This window comes from Corythoichthys intestinalis, chromosome 4, assembly GCF_030265065.1.
Source record: "Corythoichthys intestinalis isolate RoL2023-P3 chromosome 4, ASM3026506v1, whole genome shotgun sequence".
In the NCBI taxonomy this organism is placed as follows: domain Eukaryota; kingdom Metazoa; phylum Chordata; class Actinopteri; order Syngnathiformes; family Syngnathidae; genus Corythoichthys; species Corythoichthys intestinalis.
Genome location: NC_080398.1, coordinates 25,404,742 through 25,432,034, shown reverse-complemented (window position 1 = coordinate 25,432,034; position 27,293 = coordinate 25,404,742). Strand labels below are relative to the sequence as shown.

The 27,293-nt window shown below is 38.5% G+C and overlaps 1 protein-coding gene across 1 annotated transcript; it reads right to left on the bottom strand.

The window, feature by feature from the left end:
* Positions 1 to 612: 612 nt before the first annotated feature.
* p3h3 (prolyl 3-hydroxylase 3) lies at positions 613 to 27,293 on the bottom strand. The gene is made up of 16 exons (XM_057834710.1): positions 27,007 to 27,293; positions 18,110 to 18,294; positions 14,753 to 14,911; positions 13,466 to 13,658; positions 13,261 to 13,392; positions 13,046 to 13,188; positions 11,631 to 11,720; positions 11,505 to 11,557; positions 11,365 to 11,444; positions 10,241 to 10,368; positions 9,481 to 9,576; positions 9,266 to 9,416; positions 9,019 to 9,136; positions 1,259 to 1,334; positions 991 to 1,131; positions 613 to 892 (listed from the first exon to the last, which is right to left on the bottom strand). Exons 1-16 carry the CDS (start codon positions 27,278 to 27,280, stop codon positions 722 to 724), a joined length of 2,190 nt encoding a protein of 729 aa, XP_057690693.1. The 5' UTR covers positions 27,281 to 27,293; the 3' UTR covers positions 613 to 721.

The following is a 27,293-nucleotide window of genomic DNA, read 5'->3' as shown; positions in this document are numbered from 1 at the left end:
ACCTTGGGGGAGACTATCAACTTCTGCTGCCACTTTCTCTCAGCACTGTTGTCATCCAACATTCCTCCTAGCATGCATTGCGGCACTACAAATGTAAGTAACAATCAAAATTCATGTTCTGTGCTAATTATTTCTTCAGTTACTGTTCCAGTTGTTTCATTAATTGCTAGCTATTGTATTTGGTAACATTTTCTTGGATAGTGGTGCCATAAAACTGTCATAATTATTACATGACACTGTCATAAGCATTATTGAATGCTTATAATAGATGTCGGTTAGTGTCATCCAGCAAATTATCTCACTTTTGAATGGACGTAAAAGATCTGAGCTGGACATAAATGGAGTTAGTGACATAATATGCCACATGACACATATTGACATCTGTATAACCATTCAGTAATGCCCATGATAATGCAATGTCATAATTATGACGTTCTTATGACAGTCTTATGATGCTGCTGTCAAATAAAGTTTTACCTATTAACCCAAATTAATCATCAAATAAGCGGCACTGGACTATAAGCCGCAGGATTCAAAATGAGGGAAAAAAGTAGCGGCTTATAGTCCGAAAATTAGGGTACTTTGGAGGTATAGCAGACTTTGATGTTTAAAAAAAAAAAAAAAAAAAAATCAATCAATGTTAGGAATTTGATGTTTAAAAAATTCTTTAAGAAGCAAGTAAATTCCAGCGTAACCCATCTAGTCTTCTTGAGTCTCCCAGTCACAGTTCATCTTTTCCCACCGTCACCCGCCCTCTTGCTTTCCCCTTGGCTGGCGCTTGGTTGCGAGCGTTCCGAGTAGCGGGGGCTCCCCCGCCGCCCTCCTTTTGATCTGACTTGTCCGCCACGCCCTGTCCGTCAGGGGCCCACCTGTTCTCCACTTCTTCTCGCTCCTGCATTTCAGGAGACAAAAAAGCGGAAATCAAATGCTCAGCAGTGGTGGTTTCACGCAAATCTCAACGAGGTCAACTCAAAGTCCATTGTGACTCACCATGTCTCTGTAGAGCTTCTCTTTAGTGAACCAGAGCGCTAGCGCACAACGGCGACCTCTTGTGACTGCTGTGACACCATGTGGATTAATAGGTCCCGAGGAGAAGCCCACCAGACGGCCGCATGTCGGCTTGACTCGAGCCTGCGGAGCGACCGCACAGTTATCAAACGTTTAGTCAGGAATTTTGCACTTAACTCGTCCAATAATTTGGCATCCAATCATCCTTCTGCCATGAATTGAAATGAGTACTGTATTGCACAATACTTACTGTCACAGTTTTGGCGTCCCTGTTTGTGAAGAAAAATTCACCACCATCAAAGTCGTCATTCAGGTAGAGAACGGCGCTGTGGAGAGTAATATTAGAAAGATAAGTTAATTTATATTTCAAACAGTGAGCATTAAAAAAATATGCACCCTTGTATTACTGTCTACAGTAGTCAGAAGCAGTGCGATATTGCTGTCAACTGTATACTACTTTGAAATTGATTGATTGATTGATTTCGAGCAGTAATAACAAAAACAGCAAGAATAGGGAAAAACAAATAACAATAGTACCAGTAATGTTGATTTTAACAAAAATTAATAACAGTACATACATAGCTCGAAAAGGAGTGGGAAGAAGCCAAGCTTTTTTTTGGGTCCCACCCCCAATTTACTCCCCAAAAATTCAATGTAAATACAGTCACTTCCCAAAATCGTCAAATTAATTCTAACCTCAATTGTTAAAAATGTAAATATACTGTATTGGAAATCTGTACTGTGTACTTAAACTGGATTTCTAAAGAGTTTAAAATACTTTTCTACTCCATGCATGCTCCACCAATGCCCTGATGAGTACACAGAGCCTGACATTTTAACTGAGACTGCCCCAAAAATCCCTTTTTCTTACTTTCAATATAGAGGGTTCGGGTTGACTACATTGGGAGAACACACGCCTGTGCATATCCACTAGAGGTGTGCATCGGCCAGTGTTGTTAATTTTACTTTAAAAAAGTAATTAATTACAGTTACAAATTACTTCTCCCAAAAAGTAATTGCGTTAGTAACTCAGTTACCTGAATGTCAGAGTAATTAGTTACTTGGCAAAGTAACTAGTGATAATTTTCATGTTTTTTTTTCCTCAAAAAACAGGTCACACAATGTGAAGTTTAAAGGGTTTTGGGGACAATTGGCCCTAGCCCAATTCTTTACCCTCCACTTAACTAGACACAAGGGTATTGCGATAACTAGATAATAACCTTTGCTATGTGTGGAAGTCATTTAAAGTTGTGAATCAACCGTTAAAGTTGTTAAAATTGCTCCCGCTATTGCATTAGTTCCCTTCTGTCTACTTTCAACATGTGTAAGTTTTAAAACGGTTTCATCATTTTAAGGTAGATTTAAGTCAAGATTTTGCCGATTTAGGACCATTTTAGATTAAAAAAAAAAAAAAAAAAGTAGGTTCGCTAGGAAGGATCTCTACAATAGAGCCTTCCTGAGAGGTCTACTGCTTTAAGATGGCGGCTGTTTACTAATGCATGTAGTCCTTAAAACATGTTGCCAATGCAGCCGTGTATATCATTTGCATCTAGTTCTATAATATGTGATATCTACCGTATCATATGGGCGTAGTTTGTAGGCTACAGTCAGGTATTCTTGGAGCCACCTAGCATCGCGTTTGCAACGGCGTCTTCCCCCTTCCTGCTCTGCTATCTCGTCTCCGTGAGTCCGTCTGACTTTTTTTATTCAACCAACTTAGTAACGCATAGTAACGCACGCCTTTCCCGCCTCAGTAACGGTAACGGCGTTGCCAAGATGAGAAAAGTAATTAATTAGATTACTCACTACTGAAAAAAATAACGCCGTTAGTAACGCCGTTATATTGTAACGCCGTTATTAACAACACTGGCATCGGCACTGCCCTCACGATTCGATTCGATGACGATCCGGAGGGCCACGATTCGATTCGATTCAGAGGGCCACGATTCGATTCGGCAATGCATCGCGATGCATTAAAGCCTGGGATGCATTAAAATTCTAAAGCAAAGCATATTTTTCGTGACTCATGAGGCAACACAAGCTGTCAGACATTAAACAACTTTTTATTGACTCTTGTGTCACTCCTGGTTGAAGTCAAATGAAAATACTTTCAGATATATATATTTTAAAAAAAAACAGATCACAGCATTTGATTAGTGCTTTGAATGAGACCAGGGCTTTCTCTTTTTTTTACACACAGTGGCAACCTTTCAAACAGTGCAACATCTGAACTCCTGTGCAAAATCAGTAATAACAGTCACTGTATTTTAGTCACAACGACCCATCAATAAAAATATTCAAGTAAATATTAAAGAAAACGACAAAATATTGTAGTGCAGCAGCATCTTTATCGCAATATCAATCCAGGGATCAGTTCAGTTGCAAACAAAACATCGAGTAAATTGCAACGTAGAACAAAAGTCAAATGTAGGCCTAGCCCACTATATATGGGCAATAGAGGTTAGATCGGGCCTAAAAAATCCAGCCCGGCCCGCTGGTATTGAAGCCCAACCCGACCCGAGCCCGATCTATTAACTAGATTGGCAGGCCCAGCCCGAAAAACCCGATTTTTTTGGGGGGGGGGAGTGACGGAAAAAAAAAAACGCAGCAGCAGCAATTTATTTTCAATTCTTCGAGTTGGCAGAAAAAACGCAAGTTTTCTTAATGTTTAAATAGTCTACATATTTTTATGATCATTATAAAATCATTTACACAACGAAATAACGCTGGGAAAGTTTAATATAAAAAAATAAAAAATAAAAACATGCGGGCCACGGCGTTCATGTGCGTGCAAAAGCAAATGCACAAACAGAGAGCCTGCTCTCGGTTTTATCCCTTTTTTTTTTTTTTTTTTTTTTTTTTTTTAAGAATTTATTAGTCCGGCGCGGCGGCTTGACCCGACCCGAACGTGAATGCTTAACATTTTGGTTTCGGGTCAGGTCGGGCCCAAAATGTTAATCGGGTTCGGGCACAAGATCTAACCTCTAAGAGATAGGACATAACATAACAATGGCTGAAGCGGAGAAAAAGGGAGCGAGAAAGATTATTGATGCACCTAAGACATTGAAAGCAGACATTTGGAGACATTTTGGCTTCTACGAGGTTGGTGGGAAACTTGACCAGAGTTATGCGGTGTGTAAAAAATGAAACATGAGAATAATAATACAAATGGGGAAACCAAATCCGTTGCATCACCGGAATTGCGCAGGGAAGATTTTTGAACGTACTTATATATATTAAAATGCGCTGAATCGATTTGGGTTGTTGGCCGCATCGAATCAAATCGTCCATGCTCCGCATCGGGATGCATCGCCACATCGATTATTGTTGACACCACTAATATCACGTGCGACCCTGCGGCAGCAGTGTTTTACCAAGCCTCCGCCTAGTCTCTGCTTGGCAAAAACACTTTTGTAACCCACTTAAAACTTGCTACTAACTGTTTTTATGTTTCTGGTGCTGATTTGACAGTCCAAACGCTTGCTGCTTTATGTTTGTGCTCATACAAGCATGCACGCCTTGCACGAGCTTGACACAGGCCGCAGTTACGCTTTAGGCCAGAGGTGGCAGTCGCGAGAAAAAAGTGACAAACTGTATAACCCCTTTAAAACTGTCTAGAAAATGAATTTTCCAACATTTATTCACTTAACAAAAATGCCACGTGTCATTCAAAACTTGAACGTACCGTGGTATTTTAAATTTCAAACACATTTTTTTTTTTAAATGACTAAAATTTTAGTCTCATAATAAATATTGAGTATTGTATTCATTTTCTTTATGTTAATACAGGTAGTCCCCAGGTTACGAACGAGTTCTGTACCTACGCTGGCGACGTAACCCGAATTTCCGCATAAATTGGAATCAACCCTTAGGTACCACTAAATCTCAAAATAACTATCCAAAAAGTCCAAAAGTATTGTATTTTGTTTAATGATGGAGGATACACTGCCCCCTGTTAGCAGCATTGGCTCTGGCTGGACTGTCGCCTTGTATGACTGAGGAGCAGACTCATCTGACATGGATGAAGGACAGCTGCGCTCCGGTTTGACCCAATAAGGTTGTAAGTTGTTTCAGCTAACATTTGTTTGTGTATGTATTTGTAATTAAGTTTAGAGCTACAATTTGTGGAGTGACTATGAGAATTGTAAATACTTTAGCATTCGTAGCATTTGCGTTAGCGGACTTTTGTTAGGCAAAGAATTCACATATTGATCAGACTAGATGGACGTTTGAACACCAGTTGTTTTGTGTCAAGTATTCTATTGTTAGAATTAGGGCTGCATCTATCGATGATTTTAGTAATTGATTCATCCGTCAACAAGTTAGTTCTAATAATCGAGTAATCTGATTAGGAACACTTAATGTGTGGTAGAATGGAGATGTAAAACAAAGGGTTGATAAAATTGCACTTTCAAAAGAGCATGAAATGCAAATACAAAATAAAATTTCTTCAAACAATGCAGAATTGCACTTTATTTTGAAAATAAAGTAAAATATCTGGGCTTAGCCTCAAATGGTATTTAAAAAATGAGGATCTAAGTACTATACAACAAAACAATTTGTCTAGCCTAAACGCTACAAAATGCTACGTTCCCCAGCCCCCACACATATTCAGCGCTAAATATACTTATAAACTAAATTCCGATTGCATAAATAAACATTAGCGCAAACAAAAACGTGCCTTATGTTGGTTTTAACAGGGAGCAGTTGGAGTCAGCCATGTTAAATGAGTCATGACATATTCACTGTTGCCACTAGAGGACAAAATATCTACTTTCAAAACAAACCATTACAATGTCACTCTAATTAAACGAATCCTCAAAGCAGCAAAATAAGATTCAAAGCTTTTTTCTAATTGAATTACTCAAGTTACTCGATTAATCGTTGCAGCACTAGTTAGAATGCGTGTCATTGTGAGTATAAGTGTTCATATGTGTGTTACAAATTGTCAAAAGGGAAGGAAGTAAAAAGCTTCAAAATCCACAATTGCCTTGTTTTCTGTCTGTCAAGCTGAACAACTTCACGTTTAGTGAGGACAGAACACGTCATATTAATAAAGTAAAAATAAGATACCGTGAGGTACAATAAGGTACTGTTTACGCGACAAAAAAAAAAAACGACTGGAGACAAAATGGTGGATGACACTTTGGCGTTGTAAAGTCGAAATCACGTAAGTCGAATACGTCATAACTCAGGGAACTACCTGTATATTAAAAATCAGTTCTGTGTATTTCAGAACTGTTGACAAATTTTCATTTTTAAAGTTTTTTTTTTTTTTTTTAATAGCAATAGCACGTTAACACTTTTACAATTCTAACTAGGCTGGGAAAAAAAACCATTTATCTGAATTGTTCAAGTTTTCAATTTGAACTTTTTTATTTTTCATCATTTATATTTTTTAGTTATTTTATTTGAATTGTATTGTATTTGTTTTAATTTCAAATTCAAATGACGTATTATTAACTTAACATTTTTTTAACTTATGTGAAATCTGTTATGTACTTGACAACTTTCAATAAATATGAGGGGTTTTTTGAGGACATATGAGGACAGTTCATGTTAATCCACAACTAAAATGATAAATGTACGATAAATATGACAAATATTGCCATAAAGAAAATATTCATTATTATTATCATCTAGGGCTGCAGCTATCGAATATTTTAGTAATCGAGTAATCGACTGAAAATTCTATCCATTAACCTAGTAATCGGATAAAACAAATATTTTTTTAGGTAAAGAGCAATTATAAATATACATGAGAAAACAAGACATTTCATCTAATATTGAACCATTTTCAGTCGATCAATGTCTTTATTTTCGACGTACATTGTTGAAAAAAAGCCAACAATTGCATCTCAGATGTGACTAGAATAAAAAAAAAACAAAAGACATTCATTGCTCTCACTCAAAAAACTTTTAGATCTTATAAGAAATATATTCTTACCTAAAAATGCCATTACGCTTGATAACACACATCACTTAAAAGTTAGGTTTTTTTCCCACGTGTTTCAATTCAATTTCCATTTGTGTCAAGCTATTTTTAAGTTGTAGTTAAGTTTTAAGTTAGTCTAAACCAGGGGTGTCCAAACTTTTTGCAAAGGGGCCAGATTTGGTGTGGTAAAAATGTGGGGGGCCGACCTTGGCTGACGTCCTTTATGTAGAACAATATATCTAAGCAAATTTTAGCTAGCCATTCTGTGTGTCACAGTTGCTTTATCATTTTTTTAATCAATAATTTCAACAATCTCGCAACTAGCCTTTGTGGCGTTCTCTTTCGACTCTCGGGCTCTTGTGAAATACTGCTGCTGTAAAATTAAACTAGCTTCAAGTTGCTTCAATTTCTCTCTACGTATCTTCCCTGTAGTCTTGTCGTACATGTCAGCGTGTCTTGTTTGGTAATATCGCCTCACATTGAAATCTTTAAAAACAGCGACTGTATTTTTGCAAATGAGGCAGACGGTTGTTGCGTATTGTAGTCAAGAATAGTCCACTTTCCACCTACCCTTGAAGCGTCGGCCATCGCAGTCAACTTTTTTGTTGTTGTTGTTGATTGTCTCCATTTTAGAAAATTGGGAGTAAAGGGTCACACGGGGTAATGTTGCTTAGAGTGCTGCTGCATTTTACTGGGTAAATGAGGAGCAGCATTTAGTGTGTAAGATACTTCATATGCTGGTAGTAGTACTGCTGACCAATTTATTAAGTCTGTGTGTGTGGGCCAGACGTTATTGATTTTATGACAGAGGCTGGGGGCCGGAGGAAATTTGACCACGGGCCGCATTTGGCCCCCGGGCCGGACTTTGGACATGCCTGGTCTAAACTGTAAGTCCTGATAGGATTTTGAGTTTTTGCTGTCTTCAGAATAGATGTATTGTAACATATCAAGTTATAATATGGCGGGGATATTTGCACGCGTTCCTGAATGCACCGCGTGACGTGCGGGGGTGAGGGAGGTGCGGGAGAGCGAGCAACGTGCCTTCCTGTTGTTGTGGTTCTGGCGGGTGCGTGTGTCTCGGCTTTGGCAGACAGCAGTCGTGTGTTGGTTGTTCCACAAGTTCCCAAAAAAGAAATACCGGTAATTGAAACCTAACGAAGCGGGTGACTCTTTGTCAATGTTACAGTATGATACCTGCTGTATTGGAGCACATTAGGGACCAGCGCTACTTGGTGTTTAATCCAGCAATGACTACTGAGCTAAAATTGACAGTTAGCATTATTAAGTTTTTATTTTACACCCTCATCACTCTACAGCGCTATGTTTTCACAGATTAAATAAAGCCTGTATGTAAGACATGTTAGCAACGCCTCGACAGTGGTCATAATGTATAGAAACCTAGCCCTCCGCAGAGCTAACATTACGTGAGCGAGTGCTTTAAGATGGCGGCTGTTTATTAACGCCGCTGACTCTTTCATTTCGCATCTAGTTCAACATACATGTGATATCTACGAGACGCATCAGACGCTACCTGCTACTACCACAGTAGCATCATGCGGGCTAGTTTTTAGCAACGTCGACGTAGTTTGTAGCAGCTGTTGGCTGCAGTAAGTTTTTTATTTATTTATTTTTTTTTAATTGCTTCTTCCTCTACGCAAGTGAAATGAACGCGTTGTCCCGCATAAAAAGTAGCCCGGGCAAAACGTGATGCTTAGAGCTGGCAAAATTAAACGATTCTTCGAGGTGAATAAAATTACTCGGATCAGTTTTTAAACTCGAGTTGCTCGAGTATTCGTTTCAGCTCTATTATCATCATTATCCAACTTGCAGGATATGTTTTGTAATATAAAACAGAAAAGGTGATTAAATTTGGGGGTAATGAGGTCAAAAGTCACAGAGTGCTCTTCTCTTTCAAGTTTTCTTTCAAATTCCAAATTATTGCAATGGCATTGATCAATATTTTATGTAGCATTTCCCATTTTTAAGATTTTCCATCATAGTTCACCTTCACAACTGATTTTCAACTCGGCATCACACCTCTATTTAAATGTCATCTTCACAGGCAAATTGCATACCTGAGGTCTCTGTTTATGAAAGCAGGTGGTTCCTTCCAACACTGCTTGGTGTCTGGCTCAAGAAGACAGTTGTCCACATGAACAGGGTGAGACAAGTCCATTCTGCCTTCTTGGTCACCTGAAAGACACCAACCAAAAACATCTTTAGTAAACTCACTGACGATGATGGACGCCTAATTCATTTGAACTGGGAGTTCCAGTTCAAATGGATTGGACTTCTATCACCATCAATGGCATCAGTCCTCACCTGCGACTGCACTCCGACAGACAAGATGTGTGAAGGTGACAAAGAGTCCCGACGGACTCCTGAAGTAGGAATGAAGCAGGTTGCGTGCTCTCTCGCCCAACTCGTACAGCAACTTGGCGTCACTTACGTTAACCAGCCCATCATCAGCAAGCTGTTCACATACGGCGTATGTCAAAAAATCTTGCTATCTCGCTTGAATTTTTTGGGGGTCTCACCTTCACAGCTCTAAACAAAGTGAGCCCATTCAGCGTCTCGTGAGGAGTGTGTGGCGATCGACGTCCCCGGTAACCGTCGCCTGCCGATGCGACCGCCTGACAACAAAAATGGATGAATGTAGTGCTGCAACGATTAATCGATTTAACTCAAGTAATTCGATTAGAAAAAAAAAACATTCATATTAAATATTGCTCCTTCAAGTATTTGTTTAATTAAAGTGCTGTTGTAACGGTTTGTTTTTAAAGTGTTTGCATTTAGTTTTATTGATTTGGGTGGATACACTGCTCTCTAGTGGCAACAGTGAATATGACATAACTCATTTCACATGTCTAAATCCAACTGCTCCCTGCTAAGACCAACATAAGCTGTTTTTTTTTTTGTTTTTTTTTGAGGTTATGTTTTTTAATGTAATCATAATTTATAGGTATTTTTAGCATTTTTTTGTGGAAATATTTGTTAAGAGCATTGTTTAAAAAAAAAAAAAGTTAATATTTTATAGAATTTAAGCTAGCGGACCTTTGCTATGTAAGTTGTTTTTTAGTTGTACTTGGATCCTCATTCATTTTTTTATACCGTTTGAGGCTCAGCTCAGGTTTTTTTAAAAATTTTTTTAATGTTACTTATCCGATTACTCGATTATTCGAACTAACCAGTTAATCGATTAATCAACTACTAATATAATTGATAGCTGCAGCTCTAGACAAATCTTTATTAGGTTGGAGTCAGTGGGGTAAAAAAAATCCCAAAAATTCGACTCACTGACGCGAGCTTCAACATTCTATCGCACTCCTTTTCAGTGGTTACGCCGTCCAACACCACTCGGTTGGTGCCATTTAGAAGCAGGTCATCCATGGTGATTGTCACACCCACTTGGCGGACTGGACCACCTACAGAATAATGTTAAAAAACAAACATTCATTTACAATTAACAAAACATAACCGTAAAATACACCATAGATAACCATAGATTTTTGAAACTGAAGATCATTTTAGTAAAAAATAATGTATGAATTATTTTACATTTTGATTTATATGTAACAGTCATCTTGGGAGTCAAGCGTGCTAACTACCGAGCTACTTAACTCTTTCAGTCCCATTGACGATGCTAGACTAAGTCATGTGGCTCTTCTTATCCTTCTGGAATTTAAATCAGTTTGCCTCTAGTAGACATTCAATCCATTTGAGCTGGGAGGGTTGGCAGAAAATGAACATTTGTTCTAGAGGTCGACAGATATGGGATTTTCAAAAGACGCTGCTGCCTAATACCTAAAAAAAAAAAAAAAAAATCAGCCAATTGCCCATATTCAAAGCCGATTGTCTTACTAAAAAAAATCTTACAATATTTAGAAAACAGGCAAGCTAGAAGCTTCCTGTAGCAGCCTGCCTTCATGCCGCTGCAGAGTCCTACTGTCAGTTAGCGGCAGCTACAGTTGCCCACACAGATTCCTGATCAAAATCCTTTTTATATGCTTATTTTATTTCCGTTAATCGGCCGATAGCCGATGTTGAAAAATAGTCCATATATCGGCCTGATATATTGGCCGGTGGATATATTGGTCGACCTCTAATTTGTTCATTCGTTGCCAGTCCCTCCCAATGAGTTAAGATTGGTTGGAGGAAGTCCTGTGGTTAAAATGTTAGGAAAACCTAGACTGGACTGTTAGCTCAGTAGTCAGAACGCTCAACTACGACTGTCACAATGTAGATTCAGTGGGGGTTGACAGAGGGGAGGATAAGAAATGGAACGCAGTGATGTTTGTCTCTGCACATACGTTTTACAGTTATTTGCTATAAACAGTACAGTTGAAACTTTCTTTTGACAGTATTTCACCATGAATTTCATTCATTCAGCTTTTTTTTAACGGCACATGTGTGTTTTTGACCTGCGTAGAAGCCGCTGTCATCCACCTCCTCTTGCTGCTCTTCCTCTTTACTTTTCTCAGTCATTTTCTCCTTCTCGGCTCTAAGAAAGACAAGTTATGTCATTTAGAGTTTGTGAATTCATTTTTTTGTCTTGTCTTACTTCCATATTTCCCTTAGAGATTCTGGAACAATATCTTCTGGTGTCCAAAGATCCTACACAAAAACAAGGGATAACTCAGACAAAGTTTCCTTAATGCAAAAAAAAAAGTGCAAAATGAAAACCTACTGGGTCTGTGAAAGTGTAATTGAGATTCTCCATGCCAAAATACAGAAGCTTCTTCTCTCGCAACGAGCGTTTGACGTAACGAACAATCTCCTGTAATGATAAATTTAAAACATTAATTCATTCAAATAATATTCTATTGCTTGAATTCTAAGGTGTTTTTCCCTCATCGACCCTGTTTTTCCCCATTTCCACCTTGTCCACGTGTAGCGGGGTTTTTGTAAAACCAAAGCTCCTACCCTCTTCGTGTAGAAAAATCTAAGGTGCATAACACCTCGATTTTAGAAAAAATATTTAGACCTGAATAGTTTTCATGTATACAGTCCCTGACCAAAGTCTTGTCGCTTATCCATTTTGTAGAAACAATTGCGAATAACCTGACTTTTAATGATTCAATTGGTTTCAGAAATGGCTCATATGAAAGCTAAGACTCTCCCAAATGATGTTGAACGTACAAAAATATATTTGCTTCACTGAAATTGATGAAGTTGATATTTCAGACTATTTATGTTGCCTTCCACTCTGCAGATCTCTCACACACCCCCATACTGGATGTAACCCCAGACCATGATTTTGCCACCACCAAACTTCACTGTTTTGTGGGAAAAGGTGGATTTTTCAGATGAATCTTCCATTGAGTCTGAAATATCAACAGATCTTAGCTGCCTCTTACATTCCTCACCATAAAAAGGGACAAATTCTGCAGCAGGATGGTGCTCCATCGCATACTTCAATCAAGATCCTCCAGGACTGACCAGCCCAGTCAACGGACATGAACATCATTGAGCATGTCTGGGGTAGGATGAAAGAGGAAGCATGGAAGACGAAACCCAAGAATATTGATGAACTCTGGGAGGCATGCAAGACTGCTTTCTTTGATGTTCCTGATGACTTCATCAATAAATTGTATGAATCCTTGCCGAACCACATGGATGCAGTCCTTCAAGCCCATGGAAGTCATACAAAATATTAAATTTGGATCTCACACCACCACTACTAATTTGGCTTATGCTATGTAACATATTTTTGTATTTGAATTAAATTTTTTGTTAAATTTTCACACTACTTTCTGTAGGCGACAAAACTTTTGTCTTGCCAGAGTTTGACCTTTATGTCTTCATATTTTTGTACATTCAACATCATTTGGGAGGGTCTTAGCTTTCATATGGCCCAGTTCTGAAACCAATTGAACAATTAAAAGTCAGGTTATTAGCAATTGTTTCTCCAAAATGGATAAGCGACAAGACTTTGGTCAGGGACTGTATATTTGATAGTTTTAGGGTAATCTTCACGAGGAGAGGCCGAATGAATGAGTTGGCAATTTTCATGTTTAGCGCTGTCAAAGGCAGCCAATGAGTTAACACAGAACATACAAACATGGAGAAAATTAATGGAATGGAATAATGTGCAGATTTTACCTGGGTAGCCTGTGTTTCATCTGATTCTTTGTCTCCTCCTAGTGTCTCCTGGTAGAGCTGCAGGTTGTCCATGGAATCCTTGTCAGACGGATAAAAGAGGAGCAGAGAGCGAAGCGTCTGCGTTGCGCCTTTCACATCTCCAGCTGTGAGCAAGCATGATTTTAGTCTATAAATTTAATGACATCAAAAGGAAAAGTTGATGGACGTTCACAAACCTTTAAACTGCGCGATGTGCATATGCTCCAGCTGAGTAGGGAGGAAGTCATCCTGAGAGGAGATTCTGCCGGGACGCGTGGCCACTTGGGTCACGCATGACTGCTGGCATGACAGCAGCGAGAGAGAAAGCGCTAAATAGTGAGAAACATATTTTATGCAATTGCATGTATAATTTCAGCTTTCAAAACAGATTCTTCAGAATACCCGCAGCCTTTTCAAAGACTCCATCATTGCTGTCGACGCCCCGATCCTCAGGGAGGCGCTGTCCCGCCACCTCGCACTGCACTCTGCACTCCTCCGTCTGACGCAGAGTTTCGTTAACGCACGCTCGCCATTTGTCGACCGCCGGCGCCCATTCGGACGATGCCTCCAGCTGGAGCGCCGAGTCGTACAAGAGCTTTGAAGACATGACAGAATCATAAACAGGGTTGTACCGATCACGTATTTTTGCACCCAAGTCCGAATAACTTGATTTCGATACTTGGCAATGTATTAAGGAGGGGAAAAAAAGCACATCCAAATCTTAAACGTTTCTATACTTCAGAAAGAATAACTCACGCATGATGCCATCTTAACATTAGCATCACGTGACAGCTAGCATAACATGGTTGTGACGTTGCGTTAAAGCTTTTTTTTGTTTTGTATTGGCAATATCCTCGTACATCTTGATTATTTTGTTGCTCTACTGTATAGCTCTACAAATTTCGTAAAATACTAGGGCTGTCAAAATTATCGTGTTAACGGGCATTAATTAATTTTTTAAATTAATCACGTTAAAATATTTGACGCAATTAACGCAGATGCCCCGCTCAGACAGATTTAAATGACAGTACAGTGAAACGCTCACTTGTTGTGTTTTATGGAGTTTTGCCGCCCTCTGCTGGCGCTTGTGTGCGACTGATTTTATAGGTTTCAGCACCCATGAGCATTGTGTAGGTAATTATTGACATCAACAATGGCGGGCTACTAGTTTATTTTTTGATTGAAAATTTTACAAACTTTATTAAAACGAAAACATTAAGAGGGGTTTTAATATAAAATTTATATAACTTATACTAACATTTTTCTTTTAAGAACTACAAGTCTTTCTATCCATGGATCGCTTTAACAGAATGTTAATAATGTTAATGCCATCTTGTTGATTTATTGTTATAATAAACAAATACAGTCCTTATGTACAGTATGTTGAATGTATATATCCATCTTGTGTCTTTCCATTCCAACAATAATTTACAGAAAAATATGACATATTTTATAGATGGTTTGAATTGCGATTAATTACGATTAATTAATTTTTAAGCTGTAATTAACTCGATTAAAAATTTTAATCGTTTGACAGCCCTATAAAATACATAAGACATCTTGGAAACTCATCTTTTTCATCCAAGTCCGATCCTCTGAAAATGATATAATCGGGCCAAATTTTCGATCAATTGGGGAAATCTCTAATCAGAAAGCAAACTTTAGCACATTTTCGGCTTTCTTCCTCACCCAGTGCTTCTCGCTGTCCCTCTCTCGGTCGTAAAAGTCTTCGTCGTTCACTCCTGCCATCCTTCGGTACTTCTCGATGTTGTTCCTCATCTCCAGGTGGGTGGGGTTGGCCACGAAGTAGGTCTGAGCTGCTGCTGCCGCCTTCTGAGGCTTCTCCAACTGATGTCGAGAGGAGCGTGTCAAGACGGTAACCACAACATCTTATTAATTCATTAATGTGCCCTTCCTTAGGCACTGGTTTTCAACTAGCTAGCTAGGCGATTAAGCCCAAAAATAAAATCTCACATTTTTTTTAACAAAAATTTGCTCCGTAGATTCATGAGTTCTCTTACCTTTTATAGATAGCCAAAGGTTAATTAAAGTGCTCTTCCTAAAGCATTGTTTTTAAACTAGCTAGCCCCCATTGTTTTTTTCTGAATTTCCCTCCCCAACTTAAAAAAATCACAATTTAAATCAATCAATGTTTTCAAAGCATAACTAGGGCTAGGCGTGATAGCCCCCCTCCCCTTTTTTTTTTTTTTTTTTTTTTTTTTTAAACAAAAAAATGCAAATTTCTGATTTTGTTTCAATTTCCTTTCCTAAGTTTTATACTTACAAATGACAGAAAACAGAGAGCAAGTTTTAAAAATTATATTTTGGTAAATCCTGACTAAAACTAACGGCTATTTACATTTTGGAATTACTGTAGCAACACTTGGTAACTTTTCAGTTTTGGTCTGTTTTAGCGACGCCGGTGGACAAAAGCGGTAGTGTTTTGCCTTAAGGAAGACTGCGTTTCCCATGAGGACCAGCGCTGCGTTTCAATTGTGGACCAGCGCACACTTGCACAGTGTCGTAGAATCATCAATTAATCAAAAATCAATCTCCCGGTTGCCTGCAGATGGATTAAACAACATTGCAGTTTCCAGCGGCTGTGTGAAGGATGAATAGTAATAAGGTAATGAATCCAGTTGGGCTAACCCCTGCAGCGCTGACAAATTCAGTTGGGAGCCGGGTCAAGCTAGCGAGTGAAAGCCGGGCCAATGTTTACCGTAATTTCCCGAATATTAGAGATGTCCCGATCGATCGGGTCCGATCACGTCATCTTCAAAGTATCGGAATCGGCGAAAAAATATCGGACATGCCTTTTTTTAATATATATATATTTTTTAATTGAATCGTTTTCTAATTACAATATTTAACGCAATTAATGCATGCGCTGCACGACCCACTCACGCATTGTTGCGTTCAATCTATAATGGTGCCGTTTTACCCATACAGTATATAGAGCTAAAAGGCAGCGTAAAATGAGTAGAGTGACTTTTGGCAGCCTTTGGAGCATTTTTTTAAATGGCTAAAGCCCTACAATCCCTCTCCCAACGATTATAATAATCGTGGGAAGCAATGTGGGGAAGAAAGGTCGTAGTTTTTTCTTAACACCCTATGTTATTTCCCAATGCAGAGAAGATATATCAACTGGTACCACGACGCACAGTCATGGTTGCACTTCCCATCATGCATTTGGGCAGAAGTTAAATGGCTACAGTATCATTTACTGAAAGCTCAACAAATACACTAGATGGCAATATTTAGTCACAATATACAAAGTCACGTTTATCCTTTAAGAATTACAAGTCTTTCTATCCGTGGATCCCTCTCACAGAAAGAATGTTAACTCATTTGCTCCCAGAAACGTATAAAGACGTTCTATTTTTAAATGCTTAACTGTCCCACAAACGTATTTATACGTCTTTTGCATTTTTTTGTACAAGAAGCATCTAGAGCTTCCGATCTATCGCCGAAACAAAAAACAAGCCTCAAAACCAATTTTAAAGCAATAAAACTGACCACTTGAGGGGAGTAGCGCATTTGTTAAGACGCCACAACCCAATTCAAACAGTACAACTTTATTAGGTAAATTAGCAGAGCCCCTCCGCAGCTTGCTGCTCAGGTCCACCGCACGCTCGAGTGTCCTGCACGGAAACGCGCACGGCCAAACCAGTTCCCCCCCAGGAACATAAGATCCCCAGGCGAACGAGACAGTGGTCACCACAAAAAAAAGACCAAAAAAAAAAATCCATCTTTACGAGACAGTTGGCAATGAGGGAAACCGCTGTCGCAGCCACCAAACGTCATCTCTCAGTTAGGTAAGTGTGAATAAATTTTTACTTTGCTATCAAAAGCTCTATTTGGCTGGTTGTTCATGTTATTTTGTAAAAGGAAAACATTATTCAGATGTTTGGGATGTCACTGAAGCAAAAAATAGCCGTGTTAAAGTCAAAGTTATGTTTGAAATTTTTGCGTTTACAAAAAGCTCATTTTCTCCGTTTTTTCATCAGAAATTGGAAAATTGCTCAAACTAAGCTATTTTCTAATGCTGATTTCTAAAGAATGGAAAAAGATATGAACTTACTTTTTTTTCTGCTGAAAGAAGAGAGTCTAATCTTTCTTTTGGTGGGTTCCATGTTTATATAGCAATAGAACAGAATTTTTTGTGGGCCTTGCAAAATCAGTCAAAATCCAGTAAAATGGCCGGGAGCGAAGGGCCTTGCTCCGGTGAAAATGGCTGGGAGTGAATGAGTTAATAATGTAAACGCCATCTTGAGGATTTATTGTCATAATGAACAAATACAGTACTTATGTACTGTATGTTGAATGTATATATTCGTCCGAGTTTTATTCATTTTTTTCTTAATGCATTGCCAAAATGTATATGATCGGGAAAAATCATCGCGAATGATTGGAATTGAATCGGGAGCAAAAAAAAGCAATCAGATCGGGAAATATTGGGATCGGCAGATACTCAAACTAAAACGTTTTCTTGTATTCTTCTGTTAATTGGTGCTAAAATTAGGGTGCGCGTTATACACGGGTACAATATTTTTCCCTAGATTTTACAAGTAAATTTGGGGTGCGGGTTACACACGGGTGCACCTTATATTCGGGAAATTACGGTAGTTGTCAGTCGACAACACAAATGTTATGAAAATATTTGATAAAGGTTGAAAAGTTCCCTAGTGTTGCTTTAAGTTTAAACTTCCATCTTGGAAAAATAATTTTTCTCTCTTTCAATCCCTCCAAATAATCTGTTGTACAACTCATTGCTAAAGTTACGGCTCTCATTACTATAAATTTCAAATACTGATGTTTATTATTCCCATTTTACAAATGGGTGTATTTTTTTTCTCGCATTGCTTATTGTGTAGATGCGCATGCTTCTTAATTGCTGGCCACAGCAATGAAACAATCACGTGCGTGTGCTATGTAGGAAGAAAAATAATTAAAACAAAAACTTATGCATTGAAACTTTTCCTCATTTGCAATTACACCCTTGAAATAACTGGAGTAATTCATTGATCAAATAATCCAGTAACTAACCTTATAATATGTAACCTGAAGGAAATTGTACGGATTGCGGGAGCCAAACTCGAACTCGATGTCTGTGGAAACTGGGAGCTGGCCCACACGGCAGACTGAGCGTCCCACGCAGAACCGCAAGCACTCTGCCTTCTTTTGCACCCAGTCCAGAGCCCACAGGTCCCACAGGTTTCCATCTTCAGTGCCTAAAAATGCAGAGAAGAAGGAATGAACACTGGCAGGTTACACGTCCTTTTTTTTTTTTTTTTTTTTTTTTTTTGGGTGCTGCATTGATCTTATTTATGTGATGTCGTTTCAAATAAGAAAATGCAATTTCCGGAGATTTGTGAGAATGCTTTTATGGTGGTCGAGTTTTTTTGTTTTTTTTTTCTAAATGTATTTATTCCTAAGTATATGGCGGAAAACAGGTGACTTGAAGTTCCGCTCTGAGAGCCCCAATTTGGCCAAATTTAAAAATTGTCCTATATGCATGTGTGATACATCATTGGAAAGCTTAAAATCCCAATTTTCTGGGGGAAGAAACATTTTGAACAGGAGGGCATTTAAAAAAAAAATTTAAACAGCAAAACCCTAACTGGAGGTGAGAGCACGGGAGAGCATAATTAAAGACGCCATGATTTTAACGAGATATTATCGCGTACTTACCTTGTTTCGATCAAAAAACTGTGTAGCATGTATCACCGAGTGTCAAGACACAGCTGTGAATGGCCACAGCTGGATTTTTTGGGGATTTTATGGGTGAAACATGGTAATATAACAAGGGTCGCGATGCAATAATCGCAGACATCAAGGAGTAATCAAGATTTTCATTTTCATATATTTACCCTTTTAAATGTGTTTTTTTCTTTCTTCAATTTTTCTGTTTTGGATCGATTCTTTATCATCTAAAATATTGGGGGGAATGCGACAGTAACGAAAAAAATACAATTGAGCAATAGTTATGAGGTAGCTCTCTGTGACTTTTTTACAGACGCCAATGTTTTCATTGTGAAGTAATTTCTTTAAAAGTTTAAAATATGCGAGTGAATAATTTTTTAAAGTCGTGCTTTTTTTAAAAACTAAATATTAGACATCAATTAATGATTCTAAGCTAAAAATGACAGACATTTCTAATAATAAATACGATTACTTACCTTCTTTTTATGGCTGGGTTGAAACAAAAGCGGTTGCGCGACGTCTGTAAACGGGGGTTTCCAGGATAAAATGGACAAATTAAAAATAGTTTGGGGGCTTATTTCGCCATGAATCTGCTATGGCAGCATAGACATATTGTTGTATCAAACACAACAGTTCTTTTGGCTTAAAATACAGCAGTTTATTTTAAAGAAGGGTGCAAAAGCAGAAACTGCTTTTTCCGCCTTGTCTGTGTTTTCCGACATATACAGTACTCATTGGCTGCCATTGATGGAGATAGACATCCAATCCATTTTGACTGGGCGGGCTAGCAGCGATCGTTCAGTTACTGCCAGCCCCCCAGTCAAATTGGATTGGACGTTTGTCACCATTGATGGCAGTGAAATATGATCACTCAATGCCAGCCTTCTCAGTTGAAATAGAGTTGATGTATTTAACTGTCAATGAATGAGTTAAGGGCTACAAGCAACAAAATAATCCAGACATCTCAGGGTATTGCAGAATTTATGTATTTATATTGACACTACTATTACAGATTTTGCAGAACAAATAGAAAATGTCCAGTGACAGCAAAATAAAATCATAGCCAAGATTGCTTGATGCACCACATTGCATTTTGGTTTTTATATTAATTCACAGTTAGTCCCCGGGTAATGACATACCCGACTTACGTGATTTCGAGTTTACGACGCGTGTTGTGATGCATGCTTTTATTTTGGCGCAGGAAGCGTAGCGCAGGTAGTACTTCCACTTGCAAGTGCATGTACAAACGCGCCCACCCCACCCACACACACATGAGAGAGGTGACAGCCTGCGCGCACATTTGATGCTTGTGAAGCATCCACAGGCTGTATACTGTATAACCTCTTTTGTACTGTTTATTGTGCGTTTTCAATTGTGGTCAAATACGTGGGCCGAGTTTATGTGATTGTTTTTGATGATGTGTCGACGCTAACTGACACATGCTAATCGTTTATTATTGCTGTATCAGGAGCTACTTGTAAACGCAAATTTGAAATGTTGTTATTGAAGATAATACTGATTTAATTTCTATTTATTTTAGTTTCATTCTGCAAGTGTTGATGTCATGAGCAGCTGAATAAAGTCAGCAAACCACACGGACGTCTGACATCGTCATTTCAGAGCTTAGCTCACTGTCTAGCTAGGACTTAGCGCCAATGTTTTGTTGAGGATAGTACAATGACGTATAATACATGTTTATGGGGGGTTTTTTTCATTTAGAAGGTGTTTAGAGGTATTAAAAGGATTAATTCCGACTTTCGTAAGTGGAAGAACAGAACCCGTTCGTAAACCGGGGATTACCTGTATTAGTGTAAAACATAATACTGAAATTATACAGTTACCTACATTGATTTCAATATGTCAGGTTTACACCTCTAAGCCAATGAAGCTAATGGCACTGTTTCAGTAACCAGCTCCATCTAGTGTTAAAGCTGAGTGGTGCAACAGGATGTAGTCTGAATTTAAGCTTCTTGTGCGGGCCATATTCAATGATATTTTCACTATTTGCTTCAAGCCAATAAAAACCAGGCATTAAGAGTTTAGTTTGAGGAACTGAGATAAAAAAAAAACATATGGCGGAAAACACAGACTAAGCTGAAAAAGCATTTTCCGCTCTTGCACCCCTCTTTAAAATAAACTGCAGTATTTTAAGCCAAAAGAACTGTTGTGTTTGATAGAACAACATGTCTATATGCTGCATTAGCAGATTCATGGCGCATTAAGCCCCCGACCTATTTTTAATTTGTCCCTTTTAACCTAGAAACCCGTTTACAGACGCAACCGCTTTTGTTTCAACCAAGCCATAAAAAGAAGGTAAATAATGGTTTTTATTATTCAAAATGTGTGTCATTTTTAGCTTAGAATCAATATTTGATGTCTAATATTTAGTTAAAAAAAAAAAAAAAAAAAACGACTTTAAAAAAAGTATTCCCTCACATATTTCAAACGTTTAAACAAATTATGTCACAATGAAAAAATTAGCGTCTGTAAATAAGTCACGGATCTGTACCTCATAACTATCGCTGAATTGCCTTTTTTTGTTTTGTTACTGTCGCATTTTCCCCAATATTTTAGATGATTTTAGATGAAAAAACATTTAAAAGGGTAAATATATGAAAAAGAACATCTTGACCACTCCTTGATGTCTGTGATTTCTGTTTCGCGGCCCTTGTTATATTACCATGTTTCACCCATAAAATCCCCCCAAAATCCGGCTGTGGCCTTTCACAGCTGTGTCTTGACACTCTGTGATACATGCTACATGGAATTTTTGGATCGAAAAGAGGTAAGTAAGTACACGATTAGAGATGCCAATCGATCGGGTCCGATCACGTCATTTTCAAAGTATCAGAATCGGCAAAAAAATATCGGCCATGCCTTTTTAAAATATATATATATATATATATTTTTTTTTTTTAATTAAATCGTTTTCTAATTGTATTTAACGTTCCAGACATCATATGTTACACTCATCCAGAGTCTTGAGTTTAGGCTTAAGGTAGGGTTATCAAATTTATCACGATAACGGCGGTAATTATTTTTTTTTTAAAATGTATCACGTTAAAATATTTGACGCAATTAATGCATGCACTGCACGACCCACTCACGCATTGTCGCGCTCAATCTGTAATGGTGCCGTTTTACCTATATAGAGAGATAAAAGGCAGCATAAAAATGAGTAAAGTGAATTTTGGCAGCCTTTGGAGACTTTTTTTAATAGGCTAAAGCCTTACAATCTCTCTCCCTACGATTAGAAATATCATGGGAAGCAATGTGGGAAGCAAGGTAGCAATTGATCTTTTTCCTAACACCTTATGTTATTTCCCAACGCAGAGAAAATATATCAATTGGTAGCACTACGCACAGTCATGGTTCCACTTCCCATCATGCATTTGGGCATGGCTACAGTAACATTTACTGAAAGCTCAACAAATACACTAGATGACAGTATTTAGTCACAATATACAAAGTCACAAGTCTTTCTATCTGTGGATCCCTCTCACAGAAAGAATGTTAATAATGTAAATACCATCTTGAGGATTTATTGTCATAATAAACAAATACAGTACTTATGTACTGTATGTTGAATGTACAGTGCTGCTCGAAAGTTTGTGAACCCCACAGCGATGGTCAGATTTTTTGTAAAAAAAACTAAAATAACCTTATTAAATGTTAAGTTATACCCAAATCCACAATACTGACATTCCAAATAATGGACTGAAACAAAAGAAATAGTTATATTGTCATTCTTTATTTAACAAAAGTGGTTGATTTAAGAAAAACTCAGATATCATGTGTGCAAAAGTATGTGAACCCCTTCAGTTAATAGGATATTGCGTCTCCTTTTGCAGAGATTACCTCAACCAAACGGTTTCTGTAGTGACTAATCAGCCTCTCACATCTACTTTGGGGGATTTTTGCCCATTCTTCCTTGCAGAACGCAGTCAGTTGAGAGAGGTTTGATGGGCGTCTGGCATGAACTGCTCGCTTCAGGTCCCGCCACAGCATTTCAATGGGATTTAGGTCAGGACTTTGACTGGGCCAGTCCAGAACACGAATCTTCTTCTTTTTCAGCCATTCCTTGGTTGTATTGCTGGAATGCTTTGGATCATTATCATGTTGCATGATCCACCTTCTGCCAAGCTTTAACTTCAAAACAGATGGCGTCAGGTTATGTTCTAGGATTTGACAATATTCCTCAGAATTCATGATTCCCTGGACTATGTGGAGTTGTCCAGGTCCTGAGGATGAAAAGCAAGCCCAGATCTTGACATTCCCACCTCCATGCTTCACTGTTGGGAGAAGGTTCTTTTGGTGGTATGCAGTGTTGACTTTTCGCCAGACATGGCGGTTTTGGTTGTGACCAAACAGTTCAATTTTGCACCTACATCAGTTGATGAAAACTCTTTTTAATTTAGTCTCGACAACACAACTGTTAAAAAAACAAAAAAAAAACTACTGAATTGATTGATTAGGAAATCAGGTTGAAATAATAGAAAATTCCAAAATGTTGAGGGGGTTCACAAACTTTTGAGCAGCACTGTATATATTCGTCAGAGTTTTATTCATTTTTTTCTTAATGCATTGCCAAAATGTATATGATCGGGAAAAATTATCGGGAATGATTGGAATTGAATCGGGAGCAAAAAAAAAGCAATCGGATCGGGAAATATCAGGATCGGCAGATACTCAAACTAAAACGATCCGGATCGGATCGGGAGCAAAAAAACATGATCGGAACAACCCTATACACGATAATATCTCGTTAAAATCATGGCGTCTTTAATTAAGCTCTCGCGTGCGCTCACCTCTAGTTAGGGTTTTGCTGTTTAAAATTATTATTTTTTTTTTTTTTTAAATGCCCTCCTGTTCAAATTTTTCTTCCCCCCAGAAAATTGAGATTTTAAGCTTACCAATGATGTATCACACATGCATATGGGACAATTTTGAAATTTGGCCAAATTGGGGGTGTCTGTATCAAACATGCATATAGGACAATTTTGAAATTTGGCCAAATTGGGGGTCTCAGAGCGGAACTTCAAGTCATCTGAGTGTTTTCCGCTATACAGTACCTGACAAAAGTCTTGTCGCTTGCATACACATGGAACTGAAGTGTCCCTCTAATATATTTGTAATCAATATTTTCTTACAAGAAATGGATAATTTTTAATTCCAACAGGTTTTGGAATAACATTTCGGTGCCAAACAAAACTGTTGAAAAGTGTTCTGATGTTTACAGCTTGGTAAAGCCCATTGCGTCAATTTTTGCAAAGACAACTCTTGTCGCCTTGTCAAATGATGCACTCAATCCCAGATTAGAGCTTCACCTGTTACCAATAATGGATCAATTAACTCTCAGGTGTGTATAAAAAGAACCCCAGTGCACTAGACTGCCACATCAAATGCAACCTGACCTCTGACAAGATGCCTAAGTTTCCTCCTGAAACCAAAGTTTTATTTTTTTAGAGCCTGAAGACCAGATCCACTGCAGATGTGGCAGACACCTTCAATGTTTCTCAGCGTCAGGTACAGAGGACAAAAAAACAGATATGAACAGACTGGAGACGTTTTTGACAAGCCCAGGTCAGGCAGACCCCGCAAGACAACTGCTCGGGAGGACCGGTTGTTGGCTGGAAAATCCAAAACCAGTCCTTTTTCCACTGCAGCAGAGCTCCAGGAGACCTGGTCACCTGAAGTCGCTGTGTCAACCAGAACAGTCTGTTGAATTCTGTCTAGAAATGGCCTCTTATGGTCGAATCAGTGCCCAGAAACCAGCATTAAACAAAAGACAATTAAAAAACCGTGTGGCATTTGCCAAGGCCCACAGCCTGTCAAAAGGATGGATGCTGGAAAAGTGGCAAAAGGTGGATTTTTCAGATGAATCTTCCATTAAATTACACCACAGTCGCTTCAAATACTGCAGAAGACCTACTGGAGCCCGCATGGATCTGAGATTCACTCAGAAAACAGTTAAGTTTGGTGGTGGCAAAATCATGGTCTGGGGTTACATCCAGTATGGGGGTGTGCGAGAGATCTGCAGGGTGGAAGGCAACATAAATAGTCTGAAATGTCAACAAATCCTAGCTTCCTCTTAAATTTCCTAACCATAAAAAGGGACAAATTCTGCTGCAGGATGGTGCTCCATCATATACTTCAATCTCTACCATAAAGTTCCTCAAGGCAAAGAAGATCAAGATCCTCCAGGACTGGCCAGCCCAATCACCGGACATGAACAAGATGAAAGCAGAAGCATGGAAGACGAAACCCAAGAATATTGATGAACTCTAGGATGCATGCAAGACTGCTTTCTTTGATGTTCCTGATAACTTCATCAATAAATTGTATGAATCCTTGCCAAACCGCATGGATGCAGTCCTTCAAGCCCAAGTCATACAAAATATTCAATTTGGATCTCACAGCACCACTACTTAATTTGCTTATGTTATGTAACATATTTTTGTATTTGAAGTAGAGCAGGGCGGTACACCAAAAATTTACCGTTACCGAAATTCTTCACGATGACCGACGTAATTTTGACCATGTCGGTGAATTCGGTAATTTAATAAAAGAAGAAAATATAGTCTTTTCATCCCGCTTTGACTCTGTGTTGTTCGGCTATGTTCATTCCCCTTTAAGAAAGCAGACAGTGCGCTTACGTTTGGAGTCACATGGTTTTCAGGAAGCCAATCAAACAGAAGCCCGGTAGGCTAACGCTAGCAGCTAACGCTAGCGGCTAACGCTACAAGTAAACGGGATGAAGTCGGGCTTAAGTTAGCTTCGCCAAACTTTCACCCGACATTAAGTAAACTCTTGACGGGTTCCAGATAGGGATGGAAAAACCGAGGCTTTCTGAAACAATGAACCACTTTTAAGACAATTGTCCTAAATTGAATCACTGTTTGACACACTGCAAGAGCCCCATCTACTGGATAAACAGTGCACGTTTCTTTTTAAAAGTAAAGTTGACAAATTGCCTCAGCATTACATATCTTCAATAGAATTAAGTGGATGTCGTCTATTTCAACCAGGAGATCGTGTCGTTATTAAGTGTGATTTACACAATTAAAGTTGACCTCTTTAAGCCTGTGTCATTGCTTTTGTCTGTGAAGATGTGTTCAAAGCAGTATTTGTAATACACGACAGTGCTAGTCTTGTAAGTGGCTCGTCCTAGATGACGGGGAGTAACTATGTATTGTTTATTTTTTGTAAAAATTACAGTAGAGTAAGCACAGTGCTTGGGAACAGGAATATTATTTATTGCATACTGTAAGGATTTCCAAAATCATAAGATGTAAATAATTGAGCCGAATAAAAGAAAGGAAAGGTTTGTGAAACATTTTATTTTTTTAATTAAGTATAATTTCTGGGGGGCGGGTGGATGTGTCGTATTTGTATCTATTCTAAATATCTAAACGTATGCCACTATCTAGTGTATAACAATGCGGAATGAATTTAATGAAATTCAAGTGATGATATTTTTCAAGTCATACAAGCTGTAATAAATGTTCACACAAGAATTCTTATTGTTTACAAGATTTTTTTTAATACCTAATGTTTAGACTGCATGTGCAATTGTTAAATTGAAAGCTGGTAAATAAATTTAATGAGAAACTGTTAATTTGTATTCCATGCATTGATTCAAAATTTCAAATTATATAACAGTTTGCTTGGGCGAATTTATCGTCATTTATCGTTATCGAGGTAAATCTGCTCAATTTATCGTGATACGTACTAAAGGCCATATCGCCCAGCCCTAATTTGAAGTACATTTTTGTTCAATTTTCACACTACTTTCTGTAGGCAACAAAACTTTTGTCTTGCCAAAATTTGACCTTTGTGTCTTTATTAAATGATAAATCTTTTTTCAGTAAAACAAATATATTTTTGTACATTCAACATCATTTGGGAGGGTCTTAGCTTTCATATGAGCCATTTCTGAAACCAATTGAGTTATTATAAGTCAGGTTATTAGCAATTGTTTCTACAAAATGGATAAGCGACAAGACTTTTGTCAGGGATTGTATATACTTCTAGCCAGAGGCTGAGCTGCACCGCGTTTGTTTACAGACTCAACATGGTAGTCGACGTGAGACATTTTTGCCACTGATTAACGGTGTCTTGAGATACGAATTAAATTGTTCCGGCAACAGGCTCGTAACTCAAATCCCTTTTCACCAATGACAAAAAGGAATGCTAATAATCCATTTGTGGAGAACACGCATATTCGCTGCGCAATGTACTTAGTTTTTGAAGTGCATCTTCTCCAGTCGCTCCACACTCGTCGTAACACTTCCTTCGGACCTCGAAGATAGCTTCCTTGGTGGTAATGGACCTTTCCAGCAGTTCCGCAGCTTTCGTCCACTCCCCGTTGAAATAAGAGCGAACCCCCGAGTAGTACAAAAAGTCATAGGGCTGCAGCAGCGACGAAACGCCGTCCGAGTTCACCGACGCCACGCATAGAAAACAGACTTGAGACGCCACGTATACAGCCAAGAGGTCGGGGGAACGCGCCATGGTCCCGCAGAAG

What these genes read in the sequence shown, in the direction of transcription:
- p3h3 (XM_057834710.1), bottom strand. Translation starts at nt 27,280, where the DNA reads ATGGCGCGTTCCCCCGACCTCTTGGCTGTATACGTGGCGTCTCAAGTC. An exon ending in TGACAGCGGCTTCTACGCAG is followed by an intron (nt 10,369 to 11,364) that starts GTCAAAAACACA and finishes ATTATTCTGTAG; the next exon opens with GTGGTCCAGTCCGCCAAGTG. An exon ending in GAATGTTGAAGCTCGCGTCA is followed by an intron (nt 9,577 to 10,240) that starts GTGAGTCGAATT and finishes TTTTGTTGTCAG; the next exon opens with GCGGTCGCATCGGCAGGCGA.